Source organism: Chiloscyllium plagiosum, chromosome 15 (genome assembly GCF_004010195.1).
Source record: "Chiloscyllium plagiosum isolate BGI_BamShark_2017 chromosome 15, ASM401019v2, whole genome shotgun sequence".
Classification (NCBI taxonomy): Eukaryota; Metazoa; Chordata; class Chondrichthyes; order Orectolobiformes; family Hemiscylliidae; genus Chiloscyllium; species Chiloscyllium plagiosum.
In genome coordinates, this window is record NC_057724.1 from 61,340,170 (window position 1) to 61,363,679 (window position 23,510).

A 23,510-nucleotide genomic window follows, 5' to 3' on the forward strand; every position below is an offset into this window, starting at 1 on the left:
AAAAAAATTTGCTAATAAATATATTTACAAAAAGAAAGAATCTATCTCCATCTTGAATAGATTTAATAATCCAGCTTCAACAACTGAACCCTGCAACTGAGCAGGTTGGTCAAAAGTTCAGGTTGTGGGCTTCCTATTTGCATTCTTCTCCCATGCAGGAGAAAACTGCAGGTGTTAGAAATGGGGCAACGTGTCCCACAGTTGTGCTCCACCACCAGTTTTAAATGTCTCTGGAGTCCTTGTGGCTCTGAGAGTAGCTGGTCAGCTTTGTAGTTCAACTGAAACCCTTGTCCCTTTGTCCATTGCACAGAAAGTATTGTCATACTAGCTATACCAGGATGCTCACTTTTCTTCCTCTAGGTCTGACAGATGATTTGAAGTGAAAAAGAGCAAGATACAGCATTACGCTTTCTGTGGAGCAGGTATTATTTGTAACGTCGATGCTGTATATTTACAAAGACCATTTTGCAAGACTGTTACAATGTGAGCGGTTAGCAGACATTGTACAATGGACACAATAACAGTTGTCTCTGCCATTTTATTCACATCCTTTCCCTTAGAAAATTTAAGGACTCGACAATTCCACCTTTCACCTTCCATTCCACCACCACGAATCAGGACTCCTGCACAACCAACTTATAATTATTCAGCTCGAAGACAATTGCACTCAACAGCATACATAACTCTTTGTTCCAAGTTAAGCTTTTTCTAACCTGAACATCTCCATTATTAGGCTAATCAGAAACTGTATCAGTTGGCATAACAGTTGCACGTGCCTCGAACTGGCATTTGGTGAATGGTGCAAATCGAAATTCCTCTGGCACCTCCATGTGTAGTCTGCGTCTCCATGCAGTACAACACAATTAAACATAACACTTTGGCTGAGCTATACCACAGGAAGTCTCATATCCATTGAAGCATTTGAATTATTGTTTTACAGATTTTTATCGCATGCTTAATTCTAATTTGGGGTGAGGGTAAATGCTGACATAGAATAGTCTGGTTAAATTACCTGTGTTGTAATTTCTATTGGGTTGCTCACTATGGACCTTATAGTTGTAAATCAGTGCTCACACACATATACAAGCTCACACACTCGTTCTCATGAACACACTGCAAGCTCTGCTTGGCAATGCATTATTTACTATTGTATTGTATTAATCCCATTGAATTTTGTAATTGTTCTTCACTTTCATAATAATAGATATAAGCTGGTTGTGCAGGAATCCTGTCTGATGGTGCTGGAATGGAACATCAAAGGATAAATTGGTACACTTGCTGATGAATTGCATTGTGGATTTGAGAACATAAAGGCAGAATGGGCAGTATTGGCAAAGCCACAGACTTGCTCATTTTTAAACTGTTCTGGAACTAGGAGGGAACTGTGACTCATTATTTCTATGATGATAATAATGCCTTCTTCACTCAACATTGGAAATTAATAAAGATGTCAGAGGTAATACACCAGATGATAGTTTCTATTTACTTCAGCATAAGCCTTGAAAAGAGGCCCAGAAAATGTACATTTGGCAACAGCTTCGAAGTAGTTGAAAACCAATTAAAGGATCGGTAACAGGTATTATAAGGCACACAGTCATCACCAGGGAAAGGTGGAAAGAAATATTGGAAAACAACTTGTTGCTGCAGTCAGCTGAGCAGTTTGGTCTCCTGCTCCAAAAATGTACCTGGAGATCTGCAACTGATTAACAACCTGGCACAGATCCAAGTTTGCAGGACTTTCAAGCAGCTGTGAGTATGTACTGTTGTTTAGCAGTTTAATGAAAGTATACCACATTGAATGGAATAGCATGGAAGTTGCTGTGTGCCATTGATATCTGAGTCAGAAACTTTGGACCAAATAAAAGGTCTGACATAGTGTCTGTGTTGACAAGTATATGTGGATGCTACACAACTGTCCTAAAGCTGACCAATAGTAGAGCCCAGAGATTCAATCTTGCACTTTTCTTTTCCAAGTTAAACAAAGGAGGAATTGAAGGCAAGAATGTAATAATAGCATCATGACAGTAACAACTTACTTAGTCCTGTGTACATAAGCCACAGACTGATGCGCAGTACCTTGCCAATCTGGAACACTTGCAGTTAAGCATGTTCAATCAATGATGCTTTGATCATTGGGGTATTATACAATCTGAACAAACATCGTCAAGCTCTTTGTAGGTGTTGATTCAAAAAATGAGAAAGCCATGTACTCTTGTGCAAGGCATGATGCTTCTAAGGATTGCAGATTCACCAAAATTACTGCTTCTTCAGGGGCAGTCTGGAAACAGACTGGAACAAAGATTTACATGGCTGCAATGAGCACTATGACAACAGACTGCTTGCCCTGGAGGTGGACTGCAAACATAGAAAATAAATGCAGGGTTAGGCCATTCGTCCCTTTGAGCCTGCACCACCATTCAATACGATCATGGCTGATCATGCAATCTCAGTATCCTATTCATGTCCTATCCCCATACTCCTTGGTCTCTTTAGCTGCAAGGGCCATGTCCCGCTCCATCTTGAATGTATCTGATGACCTGGCCCCAACAGCTTCCTGTGGGAGAGAATTCCACAGGTTCACAACTCTGAGTGAAGAAATTCTTCCTCATCTCAGTCCTGAATGGCTTCCTCCTTATTTTTAGACTGTGACTCTCAGTTCTGGAATTTTCCAACATTGGAAACATTTTCCCCACATCTAGCTTGTCCAGTACCATCAGGATTTTATATGTTTCTATGAGACCCCCTCCCTCATTCTTCTAAATTCCAGCAGATACAAGCCCAGTCAATCCAGTCTTTCCTCATATATCAGTCCTGCCATCCCGGAAACCAGTCTGGTGAACCTTCGCTGGACTCCCTGAATAGTAAGAATGTCCTTCCTCTGACTAGGAGACCAAAACTGCACACAGTACTCAAGGTGTGGCCTCACTAGGACCCTGTATAATTGCAGCAAGACATCCTTACTCCGATTCTCAAATCTTGTCGCTATGAAGGAGAGCATGTCATTAGTTTTCCTCACTGTCTGCTGCACCTACATACCAACCTTCAGCGACTGTTCCACCATAACACCCAGGTCTTGTTGTGCCTCACCTTTTCCTAAACTGCCACCATTCATATAATAATCTGCCTTCCCATTTTTGCGACCAAAATGGATAACCTCACATTTATTCATATTATATTGCTTTTGCCAAATATTTGCCCACTCAGCCAGCCTGTCCAAGTCACCCTCTTAGCATCGTCCTCACAGCACACACTGCCACCCAGCTTAGGGTCAGCTGCAAATTTGGAGATATTGCATTCAATTCCTTGTACAAATCATTAATTATCTCTCAAGCTGGCATCACATGCTTGTTTGAAAAGCATTGCTTCCTCCTACGGAGGTTGTTAGGCAAGTGCAGGGTCTCAAATTTTGAGATTGTAAAGAAAAGAAGTTCGAACAGGAACAGGCCTTTTAGCCTCTTGAGCCTGTTCCATCTTCGAGTAAGATCCAGGCAGATCTGGTTGTCACCCTAACAACACTTTCCTGCTTGCTGTTCGGAACCCAATACTTTCTTGTTGATAAAAAAAATCTGAAAATATTTAAGGCTGAGTTGCATAATGACCTAGCCTCCACTGCTCATTGTCAAATATTAACACCCCTCAGTGAAATAATTCCTCATCATTTTAAATAGGAGGCACCTTATTCTGAAACTATTCCTCCTAGTATTAGATTCCCCTATGTGAGAAACCGCATTTCATTTTAGATTAGTATAATTTTAATTTTCTCTTGTATATTTTTGCATCTAACATTCTACTTTTACAGAAAATCCTATCTGGAAATTTGATTGCAATGTTACTTAGATGCAGACTGAGGTTAGTGTATATCTCTTGAGCATAAGGGTATAAAAAATGGGACAGAGGCTGAATAGTCTGGGGCTGTTTTCCAGGGAGCATCGGAGGCTGAGAGGTGACCATATAGAGGTTTATAAAATCATGAGGGACACGGGTAGGATAAATAGACAAGGTCTTTTCACTGGGTTGGGGGAGTCCAGAACTAAAGGGCATAGGTTTAGGGTGAGAGTGGAAAGGTTTAAAAGAGACCTAAGGGGCAACTTTTTCACGCACAGTGTGGTGCGTCTATGGAATGAGCTGCCAGAAGAAGTATGAAGGCTGGTACAATTACAGCATTTAAAAGGCATCTGGATGGGTATATGAAAAGGAAGGATTTGGAGTTTAATGGGCCAATTGCTGGCAAATGGGAAGGGATTAGGTTAGAATATCTGGTCAGCATGGACGAGTTGGAACAAAGGGTCTGTTTCCCTGGAGTACATCTCTATGACTCTAGTCCTCTGCAGTAAAGAATTCCACAGATTTACAACCCTCTCAAAGAAGAGATACTCCCTCACGTCTCTTAAGTGTACAATCCCATATTCTGAGGTTATACGCTCTGGTCCTAGACTCTCCCACAATGGGAAACAAACTTTCTGCATTTACTCTACCAAGTCATATAAGGATCTTGTATTTTTCAATAAGATGGCCTCTAATTCTTTTATATTCCAATGACTATCAGCCCAATGTACTCTCTGCTCCTCAAAGACATTCTTCCACACCTGATATTAGCCTAGTGAATCTGGTTTGTACTACCTTCAATGGCAGTGTAGCTTTCCTTAGAAAATGGACCCAAAACAGTCCACAGTATTCCATCTGTGGTCTGACTAGTGACTTGTACAGTTTTAGCAAACCCTCCCCACATTTATATTCCATTCCTTCTGAAATGAAGGCCAATATTCTACTTGCCTTCCCTATTACCTGCTGAACTTGGATGCTAGCTTCTTGTGATTCATTGACAAGGGCTTCCAAATTGCTCTGCTCTGTAGCTTTCTGAAGTCTATCTCCTTTTAAATCTATTCAGTTCCTCTATTCTTCCTGCCAAAAAGCATAATCTCACATTTTCCTACATTATATTCCATCTGCCAAGTTTTTGCCTCCTCACTTAACCTATCTATATCCCTGTGTATCTTTGTGCCATCTTCACCAACTGCCTTCCCACTTATTTTTATGTCATCCACAACCCTGAGCAAAGTATGTCCACTTTCCTCATCCAAGTCATTAATACAGGAAATGATGGTGGCCGCAGCATTAATCCCTTTGGTACTCTACCAGTTAGCCATGTGATCTCTGACATGGGACAATCACTACAACCTTCCACTTTACAAATAATTTAATAGAGGGAGAGAACAATCAAGACTGTTTTCCCAAGAGCTGGTAACATGGTACCAGAATGGCACTGAGATTGAATGTTGAAGCACAGCTACTAGAAGTAGAATTAGGAATGTTCAGATCTGCTGAAACTATTGCAGGTCACAAGAACCCACAGAAAAGGAACAGAGAAGCAGGTTACTGCAGGAAGACTGGGCAATACCTATCGGTTCTTCTCTTGGTGTCACTTGAATTTAAAGGCAATATGAGCCCAAACTGCCATTTTGCTATGAGATAGTGACAGATTTAATTAACAACCCAGCACAGCCACAACTGTTATTACTGTCGGAGACAGACTGTTAAAAAGCATTTTCCACTTTAATCACTTCAAAGAGCAGAAAAATAAGTTGCAGGAATTTTTAAAGCCTTGAAGGCCCGCTTTGAACTTAAGTTGAATGCAACATCTGAACAGAATGTGTTCACTAGTAAGCTGTAAGTGAACAAGAACCCACATTCTACAAAAGGTTCATTGAGCTGCTGCATCACTGCCTGGTTCAGGAATTGCACCATCTCAGATCGTAAGACCCTACAACGGATAGTGAGGACAGCTCAGAGGACCATCGCAGTCTCTCTTCCCTCCATTACAAATACTTACACCACACGGTGCATCCAAAAGGCTAAGAGCATTGTGGAAGACCCCACCCATCCCTCACTCAACTCTTCTCCCTCGTGCCATCTGGCAGAAGATACCAGAGCATTAGATCTCTCACGCCAAGACTGTGCAACAGTTTCTTCCCCCAAGCCATCAGGCTCCTTAAATTAGGATGATCAGACTCTCTTCCATCTGAAACTCTTTGCATGACTTCAAATTGCTACTAGAACAATGTTTTATTAATTATCATTCTTTTATTACACTGTAATTTATACACCACTGTGCCTATTGTCTTGTCGTGGCAGGAATTACTGTGCTGTCTTGCGTGTTTTGCACTTCTTATTCACTTTATGTCACCCTGTGTATGATCGTGTCGTTTGCACTGTCCATGTAGCACTTCTGGTCCTGGGGGGTACTGTCTCATTTTTAACTGTATCCGATATATATGGTAGAAATGACAAAGCTACTCTTGACTTGACTTGACCTTTTCATAGATATATGACTCCATTAACATGGCTCACCAAATCTTGTGAGTGCGGACACCCATCTCAGGCACAAAAGATCCTCCTATTGATGGACAACTGCTTAGAAAAATATCTCTCTCTTGAAGAAGGAGGTATAAACATGTGCAGAAGCTCTGAGCTTTTAAATCAATGGCAACAAAGCATACATGCAACAACAGACAGGTTTGTCCACAATGTGGAGAAACATTTCAGACCTGCGAGTTATTTTGATAAGCAGCTCAGGCCTACACATTATGTTGGACCTTTCAAGGACGACAGTATAGAGAAAAGCAACAAATAACCACAGAAGGGCCAGCAGAAAGATCAAGGCCAAAAGGCAAGTTACAAATATTGTGGAGGTCAACACGTAAAACAGAAGGAAGAATGTTCAGTGTGAGTAAAATACTGTTTTAACTATGAGTTTTGAGTTAGGAAGACAACAAGTAAGCCTACTGAGACAATTGCCACAGAGATGGCAGAAGACAATTCTGTCAAATCAATCATGGCTACAGGAGAGAGTTAGATGAAGGTTCAATCTTCACTTCGAGCAGGTTAACAATGTAAATTCTAAAGGAAATGAGTGGTTTGTAACCTTTGTGACAATCAGAGCAGAATCAGAGTATTGAATGAATATGAAATGCCATACTGATGCTAGTGCTTCCTACATCTTTATGAGCTTTTCAGACCATGTATAGTTACACTGACGGCAATTCAAAAATGAAATTTTCAAAAGTAAAGTTGATGTGTTGACATGGAACAATGCTCAACCGAGAGGACAGATTAGTCTGACAGCCCAATGCAAGACTTGACTGCTAGGCTTCATTGACTGACAAACAGACAAACAAACAGCATGAGACAGAAAGCTGCAGGAACATAAAGGAAATTGATACCCAAACTAAAAAACAAAAATGACAGGAAATGCAACTAAAGGAACGAGGTGGCTAGTATAAATTGGAAGGGTCAACTGAGAAGATCCTGAAACAAAACCAGAGAGCACATTATTTTAAACAGCACACAATTGAGCAAAAGTTGACATCCTACATGCTGTAAAGAGACTGACAAAAAACAGACTAATGCTAATAGTGTATGGGATTTTACTAATGCATGAGAACAATTGATTGGGCACTGGTAACTTGGGTAACTCGGTGTAAAAGATAGTCCAAGCATCTTGATTTATTTTGTTTTTCATGAAGGAGGAGAAAGTTTGGTTGGAAATCATACCACGGTGTTTCCTGGCTTGTGACAGTCATGTGACCTGTCTTGAAGCACTCACTGCCAGCGTTCATCTGACAATCAGTCCAATAGCAGGAAGTACATGCAAGACTGTTATCCTCTAAGTTCGTAACACTTAGCAACTTTGGCCTGCTTTGAGGCCTGTCTGTCTCACAGTCTTTGTAAAGAGTATCCTGGAAAAAGGAATAATTGAGATAGATAGACAAAGAAGCAATAAAAAAATGCCTACCATCATGAAGGAGTATCCAATCCACAGTGAGTTCCATCCCTCTGGACACGGTGGGATCTGAATAGTCTGACTATGAACTGCTATTACTAAGGCTGGGGCTTCACAAACAGTGCACCTATAACAAGTAAAATCAAGATTAACATTTATATTACTGTTTTTCTCTTTTCACTTTAGTTTCTTTCTTTAGCTATGGCATCACAACCAAATTGGCCAACATGTCTGAACGAAAAATTAGGCCTTTGCTTCTACGGTTTGTATATTCGAGTGAGGAATGATTATGTCTGAAAATGTTCCTTATGATCCAAAGTCTACAACTAAGTAGTATTCCAAACAAGGAAGAAAAGATCAATCTCAAAAGTGTTAGTGAAGATTGAACCTACTGTGAGTACATTTAATAGCAAGCAGCCAGCCAGATCCCTCTGGCTGGAGACCCATTCCATTTAAAGGGTTAGGACACCTTAACATGTAAGTGGACAGAGTTGCAGATCCCAAAGAGGTTGCTTGTTGGTTTCAAGCTGCTGTATTATCAATGGCATAGAACCATTCTGGCTGCCAGGAACATTTTGGTCCATTGGGTGGGCGGAGTCTGGAGCAGCAGCAGTTCTCCCTCTTCACGTGGAGGCTGAATTACTTGTTCATCCTTTTCAGATCTCTTTACTTTACCAGCATGCTTTCCTGCCTGGGTGTTAACAACATCTGGGCCACTTGGGATCTTGCATACATTGTTGGTCTACTTAGAGCCCTAAGGGTCTTGCTTATTTTGGGCAAGAATTTTCAATGGTGTTTTTGAAATGTGAGATTTACTCAGTAGATTGCAATGGTTTGTTTCTGGTCCTGATGTGTTTTCAACACTAATAATTATTTAGCAGAGTTTGGAAATATTAGACTATTGAATGTAGTACAACACTAGACTTGGCCAAGGTAATTGAGTTGTGCAGAGCATGAATGACTCTGTCAACAATATGTGTTGCATTATCTGATCTCAGTTTAGATGACAATAACAGAACTCTCAAGTGTCTACAATGTGGCTGGGTTGGTGGGGATAAAATATTGCAACAGTTCCCAATTCTGATCATTAACCAAAGGTCCCCAGTGAAATACATGGAAATTGGACGTAGATACAACAGGATTTAATTTTTATTTATTCATGGGATGGATGTATCACTGGCTAGGCCAGCATTTATTGCCTACCTCTGAAGGCGGCCAATTAGGGATATGTAATAAAGCAGGCCCAGCCAGTAAAACCCTATAGAACTGTTGATGTCTTGAGGAGTCACCCACAGTGCTATGCATCTAAATGACGATCTCACTACAGTCAACAAGACTGTTGGCACTCAGTATAGTAGCCTCACATATGGAACAATGAGTAATGTCCTGAACACATGGAAGTATACTTCAACATAAGTCAACACCTCCAGCAGAGGAAAGGAGATGATTGGATTAGGAAATAAAATACATTAATGGTGTTGTTTACTGAAGTACAAAGGAAATAATCTAACAGTCTACCAAGTTGTGAACCTCAGCACTCTGTAGAAGAACACCTGAGGACTGTACAATTTAGAACAACATTGTTGGAGACTTTCATCAGTCCCAATTCTCAGGCTCATTAACTAAATGAAGAACTACACTTGGAATCTGACAAAACAGAAGAGGGAGGAACATCGTTTTGAAAAGCTTCATACATATTGTGGAGCATTATGATGGGAATACATTGTGTGATGTATGGCATAAGTGCATCTTCCATACCATGCAGAAAATGATTGGATTAATATTAAAATGGTGAAGTGCACTATTCTTTTTCCCATTATTCAGGGTAGCCTAAACCAGTATAGGTATATAGGCTTACCTGCTAATGAAGGGTCGGATGTTCTCCCCATTTACTGGGGCCATGCTCATTGGCATTGGCTGAGGTGTTGAGAGCCAGTAGGAGTAGTCATTCCTTGAGGCAAAGTTACAGACGTTGTTGATGTTACAGAACATAAATGGCATTGTACTGAAACGCCGCAGACAGCTCCCAGCAGTTCCTGAAACAATGCAACGTTATACATAGAATCATACAGAAAAAAAGCAGACCATTCATCCATTATGCCATTGTCAGTTCTTTGGGCAAATTATTCTTTTCGTTGCACTCCTCGGATCTTTCTGAATTGCTCACCAAATATTTATTTTTCAAGTATCCAATTCTCTTTTCTGAGATAGTCTTGAATCTGCTTCCTTACTCTTGTAGGCAGTGCATTCCAAATCATAACAAGGTGTTGCTTAAAAACATATTGATTTAAATCTGTGTCATCTGGTTACTGACCATGACCGTATTGTAATGGACAAGTGAACATTCAACTCAAGTGTGAATAGAATCCCTAGTCAGTTTATCAGTTAGCTTTGTCCCCTATATAGATGAAGGTTCAGGATACTCTTTTACTTTGCACCATCCTCCCATTTCAACATTGCAATCTTTTTCTTTTTAAACCACCGCATTTGGCTACACTATTTCTCATCATCAGATGTTTCCGCAAATGTTTACCTAACTAACCATACCTTGGCTAGTCCTGCTAATGCTTGTTGTTTCTGCTTGGATCTGCCTCATGCTTAGAAAAATATTCCTGAAATGTTCATGTTAAATACACTATGAAAGTGTAATATTCTTACTGTGATAACCTCGTTAGATTCCATTAGACGGATATATTTGGTGCAATGGCCTTTTCTTTATCCCAACTTGTTCTGGCTCTTACTATTGTAATGATAAATAATGTAATTAGAAACATTCAAATAGAACCCACATGTTTAAGTACCCCCGTTTAAAGTACATTTGAATAGGGTGTGCTCATTTTAGCATGGTTACTGCTCTGTCTTTTAAAACTAACTTCTACCTCTCACTTTCCCACACCCCTTCAACACCTTCCCATGCAATTGTGGAAGGTGCAATGCTTGGCTTTTATCTCCTCCCTCCTCAGTACCCATGTTGTAGGTATACTTTCCAGATGAAGCAGTGATTTACCTGCACTTCACTCAATCTAGTCTACTGTATTTGCTGCTCACAATGTGTGTTGTTACCTCTACACTGGAGAAATGACATGCAGACTGGGAGTGACCACTTTGCAGAGCACATTCTGTCCATAAAAATGACCCTGAGATTCCAGTTGCCTGCCACTTCAAACATCAGTGTGCTCTCTGGTCAGCATTTCTATCTTGGGACTGCTGCAGTGCTCCAATGTGCAAGCTGAGCAGCATCGCATTTCCAACTGGGAACTATATGGCTTTCAGGACTCACTGTTGAGCTCACTAATTTTCAAACATGAACACCACTTACCCTGTCTTTTACTCACCCTCATGCCCCAGGCCCTGTCATGTGACATGAGCTACTTTTAGCACAGCCAACCCATTTTCACATACTCATGGTCTCCATTATCAGCTTTTCTTTCTCTCTGGCATACCATCATCTATGCCTTTGTCTTCTCTCTGAGCTTTATCTCTGCCTATTTGCTCACTTCCAACATACACACATATGCTCACACACACACACAATCTCTCCTTTATCACCCCCAATTCCGCCCCAATCCTAACCATTCATTACAGTTCACATTAAAGCTCACCACTCCCTCCATTCAGCTCTCTTGACCCATCCTTCCAACCCCAACACTCCAGCTCACTACGACTCCTCCTCAACTCCTGCTCCCTCCCCAACCCTATTGCTCACTGCTACTTGCCCTACTCCTCCACTCCCCTCACAGTGTGACTTGAAAGTGAGGTGACTAGTTAAGGTGAGTAGGAACAGCAGGGGTTGGGGAGAGAGAAGCAGGTGGATCAATTGGAGTAGCATGTGGACGTGTTAGAGAGCAAAGTAACAAGTGAGATTGGGAAAGGAAGTCGGAGATTCAAAGAGGGTTGTGGGAAGTGGGAGGAATGGGGAAATGGGAAACAGTTGGCTCTAGATGAGTAGTAAGAGTTGGAAGCTAAGAAGAGCGAGCAAATTAGTACAGGGACTTTGGGCCAGATAGGTTTAAGGCAATAGGTTATTAAATGTTAAAATGACAAGTCAAGAAAATTGCCTGCTGTTGTTAAATTTTCTTATAAGAATCACTTTTTGTTTAACACACTAATTTTTCAGAACACATTTCGAGTACTAAAGGAGGGATAGGACTGTTCATTAAAAAATAGTTTATTAGGATAACAGCTCCTCATTGTCATATCATATGATTTAATTCTTACCCAAATCTTGACCATGTGCTCTCTCATTCCCTTGTACATAAAGCAGAGAGTATCCATCGTAGATGATTAATGTTCCAGGAGGACAACGTGGCACTTCTGTTGACTGACTGTGTCGGGTAATCAAGAATCCGTGAGCTACAGAAGCAGATCCAGGAAGCCCTGGCACTCCAGGGGTACCATCTGGACCTGGTGGGCCTGTAAGTCCTCTGTCACCTATTTCAAGAACATGCTGATATCAGGTACATTTGGCTGACTGGAATACTAATGCAACATTATTAAAGAAAAGTATAGGATTTCAAAAAGCTGCATGCATGAGATAATGGGGATACAACTTAACTTTGATTAATACAAAAAGAAAGAAGAGTTAGTAGTTAAAATGATTTGCAGTGTTTTGCGTCATGGTCAAAGTTATTTCCAAGCTGTAAATGCGTAACAAAATTGGAATTCTTATTGAAATTGAGGAGGTGATGGCTTAGTGGTATTATCTCGGCTATAAACCCACAGCACCTAAGGTAATGTTCTGGAGACCTGGGTTCAAATCCATGACAGATGGTGGAATTTGAATCCAATAAAAATCTGAAATTAAGAGTCTAATGATAACCATGAAACCATTGTCAGTCAGGAAAACACATTTGTTTCATTAATATCCTTCAGAGTAGTAGAAGTGTGAAACAGCCTTCCTGCAACAGTAGTAGACTCACCAACATTAAGGGCATTTAAATGGGCATTGGACATACATATGGATAATAATGGAACGGTGTAGGTGAGGTGGGCATCAGATTAATTTCACAGGTTGGCACAACATCGAGGGCCGAAGGGCCTGTACTGCACTATAATGTTCTATGTTCTATGATACCAATGACACCTGCTAACATTTGCATCGATACGGACATTCTAAGGATAGTACATTACCCATGACTGAATTGTCTGCTGATATTTTTTAGGCTGATCTGTGAGGAATGGCTAGTTGTTGCATGCAACTAAGTAAGTGTTCATTATATCCGCTGTAGCCAGGTCAAAAGATTTGCATGGGAAGTACACAGCAGTAGTATGATTCAAACCCAGAGAATGCTGGAGAAACTCAGCAGGTCTGGCAGCATCTTTGGAGAGAGAAACACACTTAATGTTTTGAGTCTGGTATGAATCTTTCTTAGAATCAAGAAGAATCACATCAGACTTGAAACATTAATTCTGTTTCTCTCTCCACAGACCTGCTGAGTTTCTCCAACATTTTCTGTGCTTGTTTCAGATTTCTAGAATCCACAGGTATTTTGCCTTTATTACAGCAGTGTGATTGATTGGATTTGATTTAATAAGATCAGACCTATATCCTGAGTAACAAATTGCCTCAGCGGGCCATTATGGAAAGGCACTAACCAGACGGTGGTGTTTCCCTATTTTAGTGGAAAGTGGAAGGACAATATTTCCACGAATTGCTGTAACTACTCACACACTTCAATATTACAATCATCAAGGTGCTGGAGGAATGAAAGTAGATGAAAGTACTCACCTGGGTTGAAAAATATTCAAAAATTACACTTAAATATTGGAAGGAAAAATAAACCAGCCACACCCCCATAACAAATAATGAGAATAAAATATTCTTCTCTTCTTACCTGGGCCCCCTGGAAAGCCTCTATCTCCCTTTTGTCCACTTGGTCCATTAAACCCAGGAATACCATCTTGACCTGGGTCACCAGGGGATCCTGCTGGACCTAGACAAATGAAAATACATTAAAGAAAGGAATGTAAACTTTTCAAATACTACAATTACTGAACAATGATCTTAAGCTGGTGAGAGAATTCCAGTAAAGTCATGGGGGTCTACATCCCAACAAACAAAGATCTCTTTGTGCTATTTGGTGATGTCTTACCTGGAGACCCTGGTGGACCAGTCGGACCAGGTAATCCTTTATGGCCAGGCAGACCTGGTGGTCCTGGGTAACCCCGTTCTCCTTTGACAATTCGAGCTGGTACTGGTGGACCAGGTTGACCAGGTGCACCTAAAAAGCAAAGATTGTAGGTTAAAGTGGGGAGTTCCAAATCAAAAACATTCCTGTTCTACTATTTATAATTTTTTTTCACCTCTTCCAGCATGCAATGCCATTGGACATAGCATTTTTTCTCAATTAGTTGGCAAATGTTTGAATTCAGAGTGGAGATTTTCAAAAATGTATTTGTTCTTGCAATGTCGGCAACACTGGCAAACCTCACTGCCTGTGAGAAGGTGGCAATGAACAGCCATCTTTACCTTCTGTGTCAGACCTCCTCACCAGGTTTTCAGATAAATTTGTGCATTCTTTGCCTGAAAATGCTATTACGGGTTCTTTAAAGCCTGATCAAAATGATTACAAGAACACATGTGCACTTCAATATATAGTTCATTTATTGGGTTAAAGTACTTAATTATATGAATTAATAATTGTTACTTTATACTATATAAATTGAAACTAAATGATTTGATTAAACTACCGAGATATATATTAATTAGTAAGTCTCACATTGCCTTTCTGCTGAACGGGTACTTAGGTGACAATGGCTCTTAGATCTCTATCTTAGATTCCATGGCACAACTCTTACAAACCCCAGCCCGATAGTGAAAAATCCAATGAGTGGGACAAAGTCCCTGGTATTATTACTATTCCCAAATCTAAGGTGACATGCTGTATCACCATTTTGTACTACTTTCAGTACTTTTCCATTGTGCAGGAAACAACTTGAAAACACCTCCAGGTGGCTCTGTGTTAACTGCATAAAAGAATGGTTCCAGCCCCTGCCCACCACTCTGTGCAGTTTGTCCAGCCAGAACAGGCCGTGGCTGCACTCAGCCTGATTCTGTGTCATTTTCTACTTTCTTCAAATGCTCATTGTCATGTTCAATTAACCATAACAATGCACCCTGAACGGTCTGGTTTGGAGGTATCATCTTTAATCCCAACACCATAACATGTTTAAACCTTCTGCCCAGCCACCTAACATGATGGCAAGCTGCCCTTTCTGTTTCTCCACCACCTTCATCTGAGGTGTTGGTACGGTGGAGTTATTCACCCATGGTTCAGGTGCATATGCATCTCCGTGCGTCCTTTCTATATGAAAACAATGAAATGAAAATGGGATAGCCTCCCCAAGGGCCATGTTTGGCCTTTGAAGTTGCCATTGATTCAGTTTCATTTAAATGTCAGATTATTTGAAAATCTTCATGAAATTGTTTCAGACACTTCAGGCAGAAATCTGCATTTTTGTGAATTTTTACTTTCACAGCGTGCATCTTTTGCACTTGGTGGAGTCATAGTGTCATACAGCAGGGAAACAGACCATTTGGTCGAACTCATCCACACCGACCAGATGTCCCAATCTGACCTAGTCCCATCTGCCAGCATTTGGCCCATATCCCGCTAAACCCTTCCTATTCATGTACCTACCCAGATATCTTTTAAATGTTGTAATTGTAGCCACCTCCACCACTTCCTTTAGCAACTTTCCATACACGCATCATTCCTCTGTGTTGTAAAGTTACCCCTCAGGTCCTTTTTGAATCTTTCCCCTCTCACTTTAAATCTATGTCCTCCAGTTTTGAACTCTCCAAACCTAGGAAAAAGGCTTTGGCTAGTCACCCAATTCATGCCTATCATGATTTTATAAAATCAGTATAAGATCACCCCTCAATCTCCAAGGAAAACAGTCCCAACCAACTCAACCTCTCCCTATAGCTCAAACTCTCCAATCCCGGCAACATCCTTGTAAATCTTTTATGAACCCTATCAAGTTTAACAACATTATTCCTGTAGAAGAGTGACCAGAATTGTATGCAGTATTTCAAAAGTTGCCTCATCAACGTCTTGTACAGCTACAACGTGACATCGCAGCTCCTATACTCAACGTTATGACCAATGAAGGAAAGTACGCCAAATGCCTTCTTCACCATCCTGTCTACCTGCAACTCCACTTTCAAGGAACTACACACCCGGTTTCTTTTTTCAGCAACACTTCCTAGTTCCCTACTGCGTAACTCCTGACCTGATTTGCCTTACCAAAATGCAATACCTTACATTTATGTAAATTAAACTCCATCTGATACTCCACAGACCATTGGTCCATCTGATCAAGGTCCCAACTTACTCTGAGATAATCTTCATTGTCTACTACACCACCTATTTTGGTATCATCTGCAAATTTACTAACCATGCCTCCTATATACACATCCAAATCATTTATATAAATGACCAAAAGCAGTGGAATCTGTGATAATACCACTAGGCTATGCCTCCTCTCCCTTTTAACCACCCGTTTCTGGCAATGTGCAAGGCAAGCATTATCACAGGAAATTTTGCCCTCTTACCTGCAACACTCGACATTACCCCATATTAGGCAATTTTAAAATAGATTTTGTTGTGAAACCGGTGAATGGATATCCAATGCTTTACACCTGTGTCAATAGGCCAGATGCTAACACTTGTCCTTTGAGGAGATGCTGGGGATCATGTGTCCCAGTGAACCAGAGAAGCTAACCCCTCATTGATTATTGAATCCTCCTGGTCTTCATCCCATGGGATCCTGTCAGTCCGTGGTCTCAGCCTTAATGGAAGGGAATGTTGGTGGGCTGTGTAATAGTTGATTGGTTCACCACTGCCTATTTTCAGCCCAACATTTAAATAACCCCTATATAACATTGACTTGCAGACTTCACTGGTTCATTTACGCAGCCATCTCTATTAAACATTAGCAAATATTAAATAGCTGCAGTTCCACAACAGTATCAGAGATGTTAATTTTCGAGAGGAATGTAAGAAGGCCAAGAGTGAATATTCAAGAAAATCAAAGCCTACCTCGAGGGCCAGGTGGGCCCCTATCACCTGGCAAACCCTTACCACCAAGAGACCCAGGAGATCCTTTCATTCCTGTAAGTAAATGAGAGCGTGGATGAAAACTAGCCTTCTGATGGGAGTGAATATTTAATTAGTATATCATACATTGTACATACATATGCATAGCACCTCAACAGCCAATTACAATGACATCTCAAGTTGACTGCTTCAAATCTTTTAACTTTGTGAACAGACAAGAAAGGTCCTCCCAACTGTGACCATCAAAGCTCTTGGTCATGTGAACCTTCCTGGTGACTGTTATTCAATGACCATGTTGTTTCTTATTTTTCAGAACCATATGCATTTCATAACATATGCGTCAGAATTGGCTAGAAACACTCAGTAGATCAGAAAACGACTGCAGAGAAAGAAACAGAGTTATAATCAATCAGTGCATCAGTTCTGATGAATGCTTATTGACCTGAAACACTGGGCAGTTTAAGGGAGGCAACAAGGGTTTTGCTCATTGGATGCAGGGCCAGCAACAGAAGATCCACCGAACTAAGCACCATTTAGGCCGCAATATAGGTGGCAGTGGGCTTTCTGTGGGATCAGTGCCCAAGGGAGAGGCAAGGGTTGGAGCTGCAGTCTCCAGCTGATACTACATCCAACTCAAACCCAGATACAGGCAAATGATGGAAGAGGGAGTATAATGGGAATCAATAGCAAGGATAGTGATGTGGCTCTCAAAGGACAGTCTCTTTCCCAATGTTTGGTCCCTCAGTCAGGCCCTTCTAAATGAGGAGTAACCCTGGAAGTGAGCAAACAACTCTTAAAGGGCTTACCTTTGGTTTTGCCCATGATAATCCTCTGCCCGCCACTGAATAAATGCCAGAATGAAGTCCCTAAATAGATATTAATTGCCTTCCGCATATTTCCTGGGGCAGTACTGGGATGTAACACACTATCAGCCTCCCACCTGTATAAATGTCCTCACTATCAATCTTGCCACAGAGTAGAGCATTACATTTGTCCTATTAACTGTATCCCTCTCTCCACAGATCCTGCCTAAACCAATGACAGCCTCCAGCATTTTCTGATTTTGTTTCAGATTTCCAATCTCTATTTTATTTTGCTTTGATCCCACTCAATAATGCGCAAGGTTTCAAATAAAAGACTTTGCCAGCCCTGCAGCTAAGAGCCATTTTATGAGCTAGTTGCTATGGGAGTACATACTGGAAATTCACATTGTTGTGCCATAATTTTCCACAGAGTCATGGACAACATGTACCCAATCTTTCTGTAAGGGCAATTACTGGCCAAAGCCTCCAATGGAGCACAAGCATAAAATTATCACCAATACTTGATTCTACTTATCCCAATTCCAATCCTCAGGATGTTTATTTATATCTTTTCACTGCGCACTTAACATTCACCACAAAGAGCTTTATATTTCTTAAACAAAAATTCAGCAAGAATATTCACGTGTCAGATTTGGACCAATTAAATGGTTCAGTGTAAATTGAAGTTAGCCACAGTTCACTGACTCTGTGTGTGTGTGTGTGTGTGAGAGAGAGTGTGTGAATGAGTGTGTGTGTATGTGTGTGTGTGAGTGAGAGAGAGTGTGTGAGTGAGAGTGTGTGAATGAGAGTGTGTGTGTGTGGATTTGACTCCCACTCCAGAATCTGAAGCACATAATTTAAGCTGATAGTTCATTGTTGGGCTGCACTGTCAATGGTGCTGTCTCTCAGATAAGATGCAATAGCAAAAACCTGTCTACCCTCGCAGATGAATGTAAAATATCCCCTCTGCAGTATTTTAAAAAGAAGCAGGAGAATCCTCCCCAGTAGCCGGGCCAGTATTAATCACCACATCAGATTCATAGAATCTCATAGAATGAGTGCCGTGGCATTTCATAGAATCCCTACAGTGTGGAAAGAGGTCATTCAGCCCACCAAGTCTTCACCAGCCCTCCAAAGAGCATCCCACCCAGATCTACCTTATTTCCATAATGCTGCATTTCCCATGGCCAATCCACCTAACCTGTACATCTTTGCACTTGCAGGAGGAATCTGGAGCACCCGGAGAAAACCCACACAGACAGTCATCCAAGGCTAGAATCAAACCCGGGTCCCTGACGCTGTGAAGCAGCAGTGCTAACCACTGAGCCACAGTGCTGTGATTACCTTGCCATTACCTTAACCTGATTTTGTGACCTTGCAGTGTGCAAACTGATGATCATCTTTCTTCAATAACAAGATGAAGATGATAATAAATTGCCTTCAGCAGGTGACCCCCACTGTTGGGGTGGCGTATGCTGGGGGACCTCCACGGCTCCAGGGGCCTAGAGGCCCCATTGAGGTCAAACCTTCTGCCCCAAATAAGGTCAGGGAAGATGTTGGTGTCTCCACTCTTACCTGGAAAGCCTGGCAGGCCTGCTGGACCTGGGTCGCCTTTTTGTCCTGTGAAGCCTGGTTGTCCTGGGCCACCCTAAAAAGAAGACAACAAACAGTTCTAACAATGGAAGGGATAAGCAGTTAAAATGGACTGGATTTTTATCAACCCTTCAGACATAGGCTAGGAAGTGGGATGTGGAGGGGCTTATGGGGGAGCAGAGTACAATGATGAATGAGGGGTGGACTGTCCATCATCTTCCATCCGGCCATTCTGAAGAAGGGTCACTGGACCCAAAATGCTAACTCTGCCTCTCTCCACAGATGCTGCCAGGCTGAGTTTTCCATCATTAACAGCTGAGGCCTCCACCACGTAAGGGAGAGGCTGACTAATGAATTGTGCTGGCCCTCCTATGGACGTTGGAAGGGGAAACCTTGATCTTAATTTGGGACTCATGCCACAGGAGTGGGTGGACTAAGCTGTGGCAACATGTCAACCCTCTCTCACCGACATTCCCGCCTTCTGTGAAGTCCTATTGGCCCCAGTGCCTCCTGAATCCCACTTACCTGTCCAGAAGGAGCCTGCTCCAAAGGCACTCTATTAGATTAGATTAGATTAGATTAGATTACTTTACAGTGTAGAAACAGGCCCTTCGGCCCAACAAGTCCACACCGACCCGCCGAAGCGCAACCCACCCATACCCCTACATTTACCCCTTATCTAACACTACGGACAATTTAGCATGGCCAATTCACCTGACCCTGCACATCTTTGGACTGTGGGAGGAAACCGGAGCACCCGGAGGAAACCCACGCAGACACGGGGAGAATGTGCAAACTCCACAAACACCATTAAATGAAGGGGAAGGGGTGTGTGTGTTTGTAGGGGGGGAGTGGGGGGGGGAACTGAGTGGGGTGGGGTGACAGCCGAGGTCAGATGATGCTTCTCGACTGCTGGCCCTCAGATTGGACAGCACCCCTTAAGGTGGGCACTGGTCTTTAACGGGTTGGGAGGGTCACAACAACTGACTAATTGTAAAGACAGCTGTAAAATTGTGGCTGAGGAAAGTATAACTGACAACGATGGAGCCGTCCCAAGCTTTTAGGATTGTTCTTTGGCTCCACTGTGCCAACCAAATTCCACATTGATGAAGTCAGAAGTTGCACTTATTTAATATGATTCTGAGTATGTTACCAATACCATGTGTTCAGAGCAGCTTATTTTCACGAAGGGAGCATAAAACAGGTGTGATGCAGCTCACTAGCATATAAGGCCCTTGTTGCCCACATGGACATCTAAATAAAAAAAAGGACCAGTCGTGATGGGAATAAAATAAACTGTGTAGTTGTCTGTAAGAGCACTTTTGGATATAAAAGAACTAAAGAAAAGACTCTGTGAATATGTTGGTCAGACTGGGTGCAGACCATCTGACACGCAAAATAGATAACTTCACTCTTGCAACTCATAACAGCTACTAAAGCTCTTGGTTTTTAAGTTGCATTAATCATTTTCTTCATTTTATTAATTCCAATGTTTTGCATTAAAATTAATTCAACAGAGATGCCACACTTACTGATATACACCAGTAGAATTGTGATATTAGGATATTGGTTAGTTTATAAAAAATTCAACAATTTCTCCATTGGGAAAGATTTTCAAAGTCACAGAAACACAGCACTGTGGTCACTCAGCCCATCGTGTCTCTGCCAGCCCTTCGAATAAAGCAGATGGAAATGTGTTGCTGGAAAAGCGCAGCAGGTCAAGCAGCATCTAGGGAACAGGAGAATCGCTAATGCCCGAAACGTCGATTCTCCTGTTCCCTAGATGCTGCCTGACCTGCTGCGCTTTTCCAGCAACACATTTCCATCTCTGATCTCCAGCATCTGCAGACCTCACTTTCTCCCCTTAGAATAAAGCAATTCGCTTTGTGTCAAATCCATCTTCTCTCTGCAACTCTGCACATTCTCACTTATCAGATGACAGTCTGAATTGTTCAGTTGAACCTTCCACCATCAACCTGCCTCCATCAAATGCTCAGGCAGTACATTCAGATCTTAACCACTCCTTGCATGAGAAAAAAAAATCTTCTTCTGGCACTTTTGTTTCTTTTACCGATTACTTTAAATCTCTTGTTCTTTACCACTGCATGAGTACAAAATTTCTTCCTATTTGTTCTGTCCAGACTCATCATGACTCTGAAAATCTCAATCAAATCCTCTCTCAGCCTTCTTTTCTCCAAGGTGAAGTTACTTTGGAGGAGTTATCTTCATAACTGAATTTCCTGATCCATGGAACCTTGCTCGTGAATATTTTCTAATCTGTCTCCAGTGCTGTTCTATCTTTAATAAAGTGCAGTGCCTGAAGTGAGACCAAATACTCGCTGGTTCAGCATTGTATACAAATTCACAATATAGTATGAACATAGAACAGTACAGCACAGTACAGGCCTTTCGGTCCACGATGTTGTGCCTAACATTTATCTTAATCTAAGATCAACCTAACCTACACACCCTTCCATTTACTGCCATCCATGTGCTTATCCAGCAGTCGCATAAGTGTCCCTAATGTTTTTGACTCTACCACCACTGATGGCAGTGCATTCCACACTCACCACTCTGCATAAAGAACCCACCTCTGACATCTCTCCTATACCTTCGTCCAATCACCTTAAAATGATAAGCCCTCATGACAGCCATTTGTGCCCTGGAAAAAGTCTCTGGCTATCTACTCGATCTATGCTTCTCATTACTTTGTACACCTCTATTTAGTCACCTCTCTTCCTTCTTCAGTCCAGGGTGAAAAGCCCGAGCTCACTCAACCTCTTTTCATAAGACAAGCCCTCAGTCCAGGCAGCATCCTGGAAAATCTCCTCTGCACCCTCTCTAAAGCATCTACATATTTCTTATAATGAGGAGACCAGAAATGTATGCAATATTCCAAGTGTGGTCTAACCAAGGTTTTCTAGAGCTGCAGCAAAACCTTGCAGGTCTTAAACTCAATCCCCCTGTTAATGAAAGCTAAAACATCATACGCCTTCTTAACAACCCTATCGACTTGGGTGGCAACTTTGAGGAATCTATGTACGTGGACCCCAAGATCCCGCTGTTCCTCCACACTGCCAAGAATCCTGTCTTTAACCCTGTATTCAGCATTCAAACTCAACATTCCAAGATAAATCACTTCGCATTTATCCAGGTTGAACTCCATCTGCCACTTCTCAGCCCAGCTCTGCATCCTGTCAATGTCTAGTTGCAGCCTGCAACAGCCCTCAACACTATCTACAACACTACCGACCTTTGTGTCATCGGCAAACTTACTCATCCACTCTTCCACTTCTTCATCCAAGTCATTTATAAAAACTAAACAGAGCAGAGGCCCAAGAACTGATCCCTGCAGGACACCAATGGTCACCGCCCTCCAGGCAGAATACTTTCCATCCACTACCACTTGCTATCTTCTTTCAGCCAGCTAATTCTGTATCCAGACAGCCAAATTTCCCTGTATCCCATACCTCCTAACTTTCTGAATGAGCCTACCATGGGGAACCTTATCAAGTGTCTTCCTGAAATGCTGTATTAACTGGGTTCTTCTACCTTAAATGGTTTATATATATATACAAATGCCTCTTTGCTCTTTCATCAGTCCCATTGGTGTCCATTGTTGTGTAGGCAGTACAACTAATTTATGATCTAGTTGTGATAATTTGGCCTCTGATATTTTCCCTCTTTCTGAGGCGGAAGCCTATTTTAAATAATTTTGTAATATCATATTGAAGATTGGACGGTTAGTGTCTGAAGAGCATAGACAGTCTGGTTTCCCACCTTGGACTAGTGTGAAAAGATGTAAATATCATTCTGAGCACTTTTTAGTAGATTCTGAGGGAGTATATTACAAATCGTTAGATATTTATGTTTACTTTCATATCCAAACACTGCACTTCCATATGCAGGAAATTGTTTGTTCTTCCCATTTAGCTCAGTAGGAAGGAACTGACCACTTGACTGTTCTCTAATCTTTCACTCACATTCTCTAGCAATTTGGCAATTCAGCCTTAATCTGAAGCTTTTCTATTATTTTTATTCACTTGTAGGATGTGGGCATTGCTGGCTGGCGAACATTTATTGCCCATTCCTTGTTGCCCTTGAGAAGGTGATGGTGAGCTGCCTTCTTGAACAACTGCAGTCTACCTGCTGTGGTTAGACCCACAATACCATTAGGGAGGGAAGTCCAGGATTTTGACCCAGCAACAGTGAAGGAACATTTCCAAGTCGGGATGGTGAGTAGTTTGGAGGGGAACTTGCAGGTGGTGGTGT

The 23,510-nt window shown here is 41.7% G+C and overlaps 1 protein-coding gene across 8 annotated transcripts in view; it reads right to left on the bottom strand.

The window, feature by feature from the left end:
* col4a5 (collagen, type IV, alpha 5 (Alport syndrome)) overlaps positions 1-23,510 on the bottom strand; it is a 251,079-nt gene that overhangs the window by 11,918 nt on the left and 215,651 nt on the right. For all 8 annotated transcript variants that reach the window (XM_043705032.1, XM_043705031.1, XM_043705036.1 and 5 more), the window contains 7 exons: positions 19,221-19,293; positions 16,825-16,896; positions 13,873-14,001; positions 13,615-13,713; positions 11,999-12,211; positions 9,639-9,816; positions 7,793-7,907 (listed from right to left, as the gene is read on the bottom strand). In XM_043705032.1, coding sequence (XP_043560967.1) covers positions 7,793-7,907; positions 9,639-9,816; positions 11,999-12,211; positions 13,615-13,713; positions 13,873-14,001; positions 16,825-16,896; positions 19,221-19,293 — 879 coding nt within the window. The remainder of the gene's footprint in view (positions 1-7,792; positions 7,908-9,638; positions 9,817-11,998; positions 12,212-13,614; positions 13,714-13,872; positions 14,002-16,824; positions 16,897-19,220; positions 19,294-23,510) is intronic.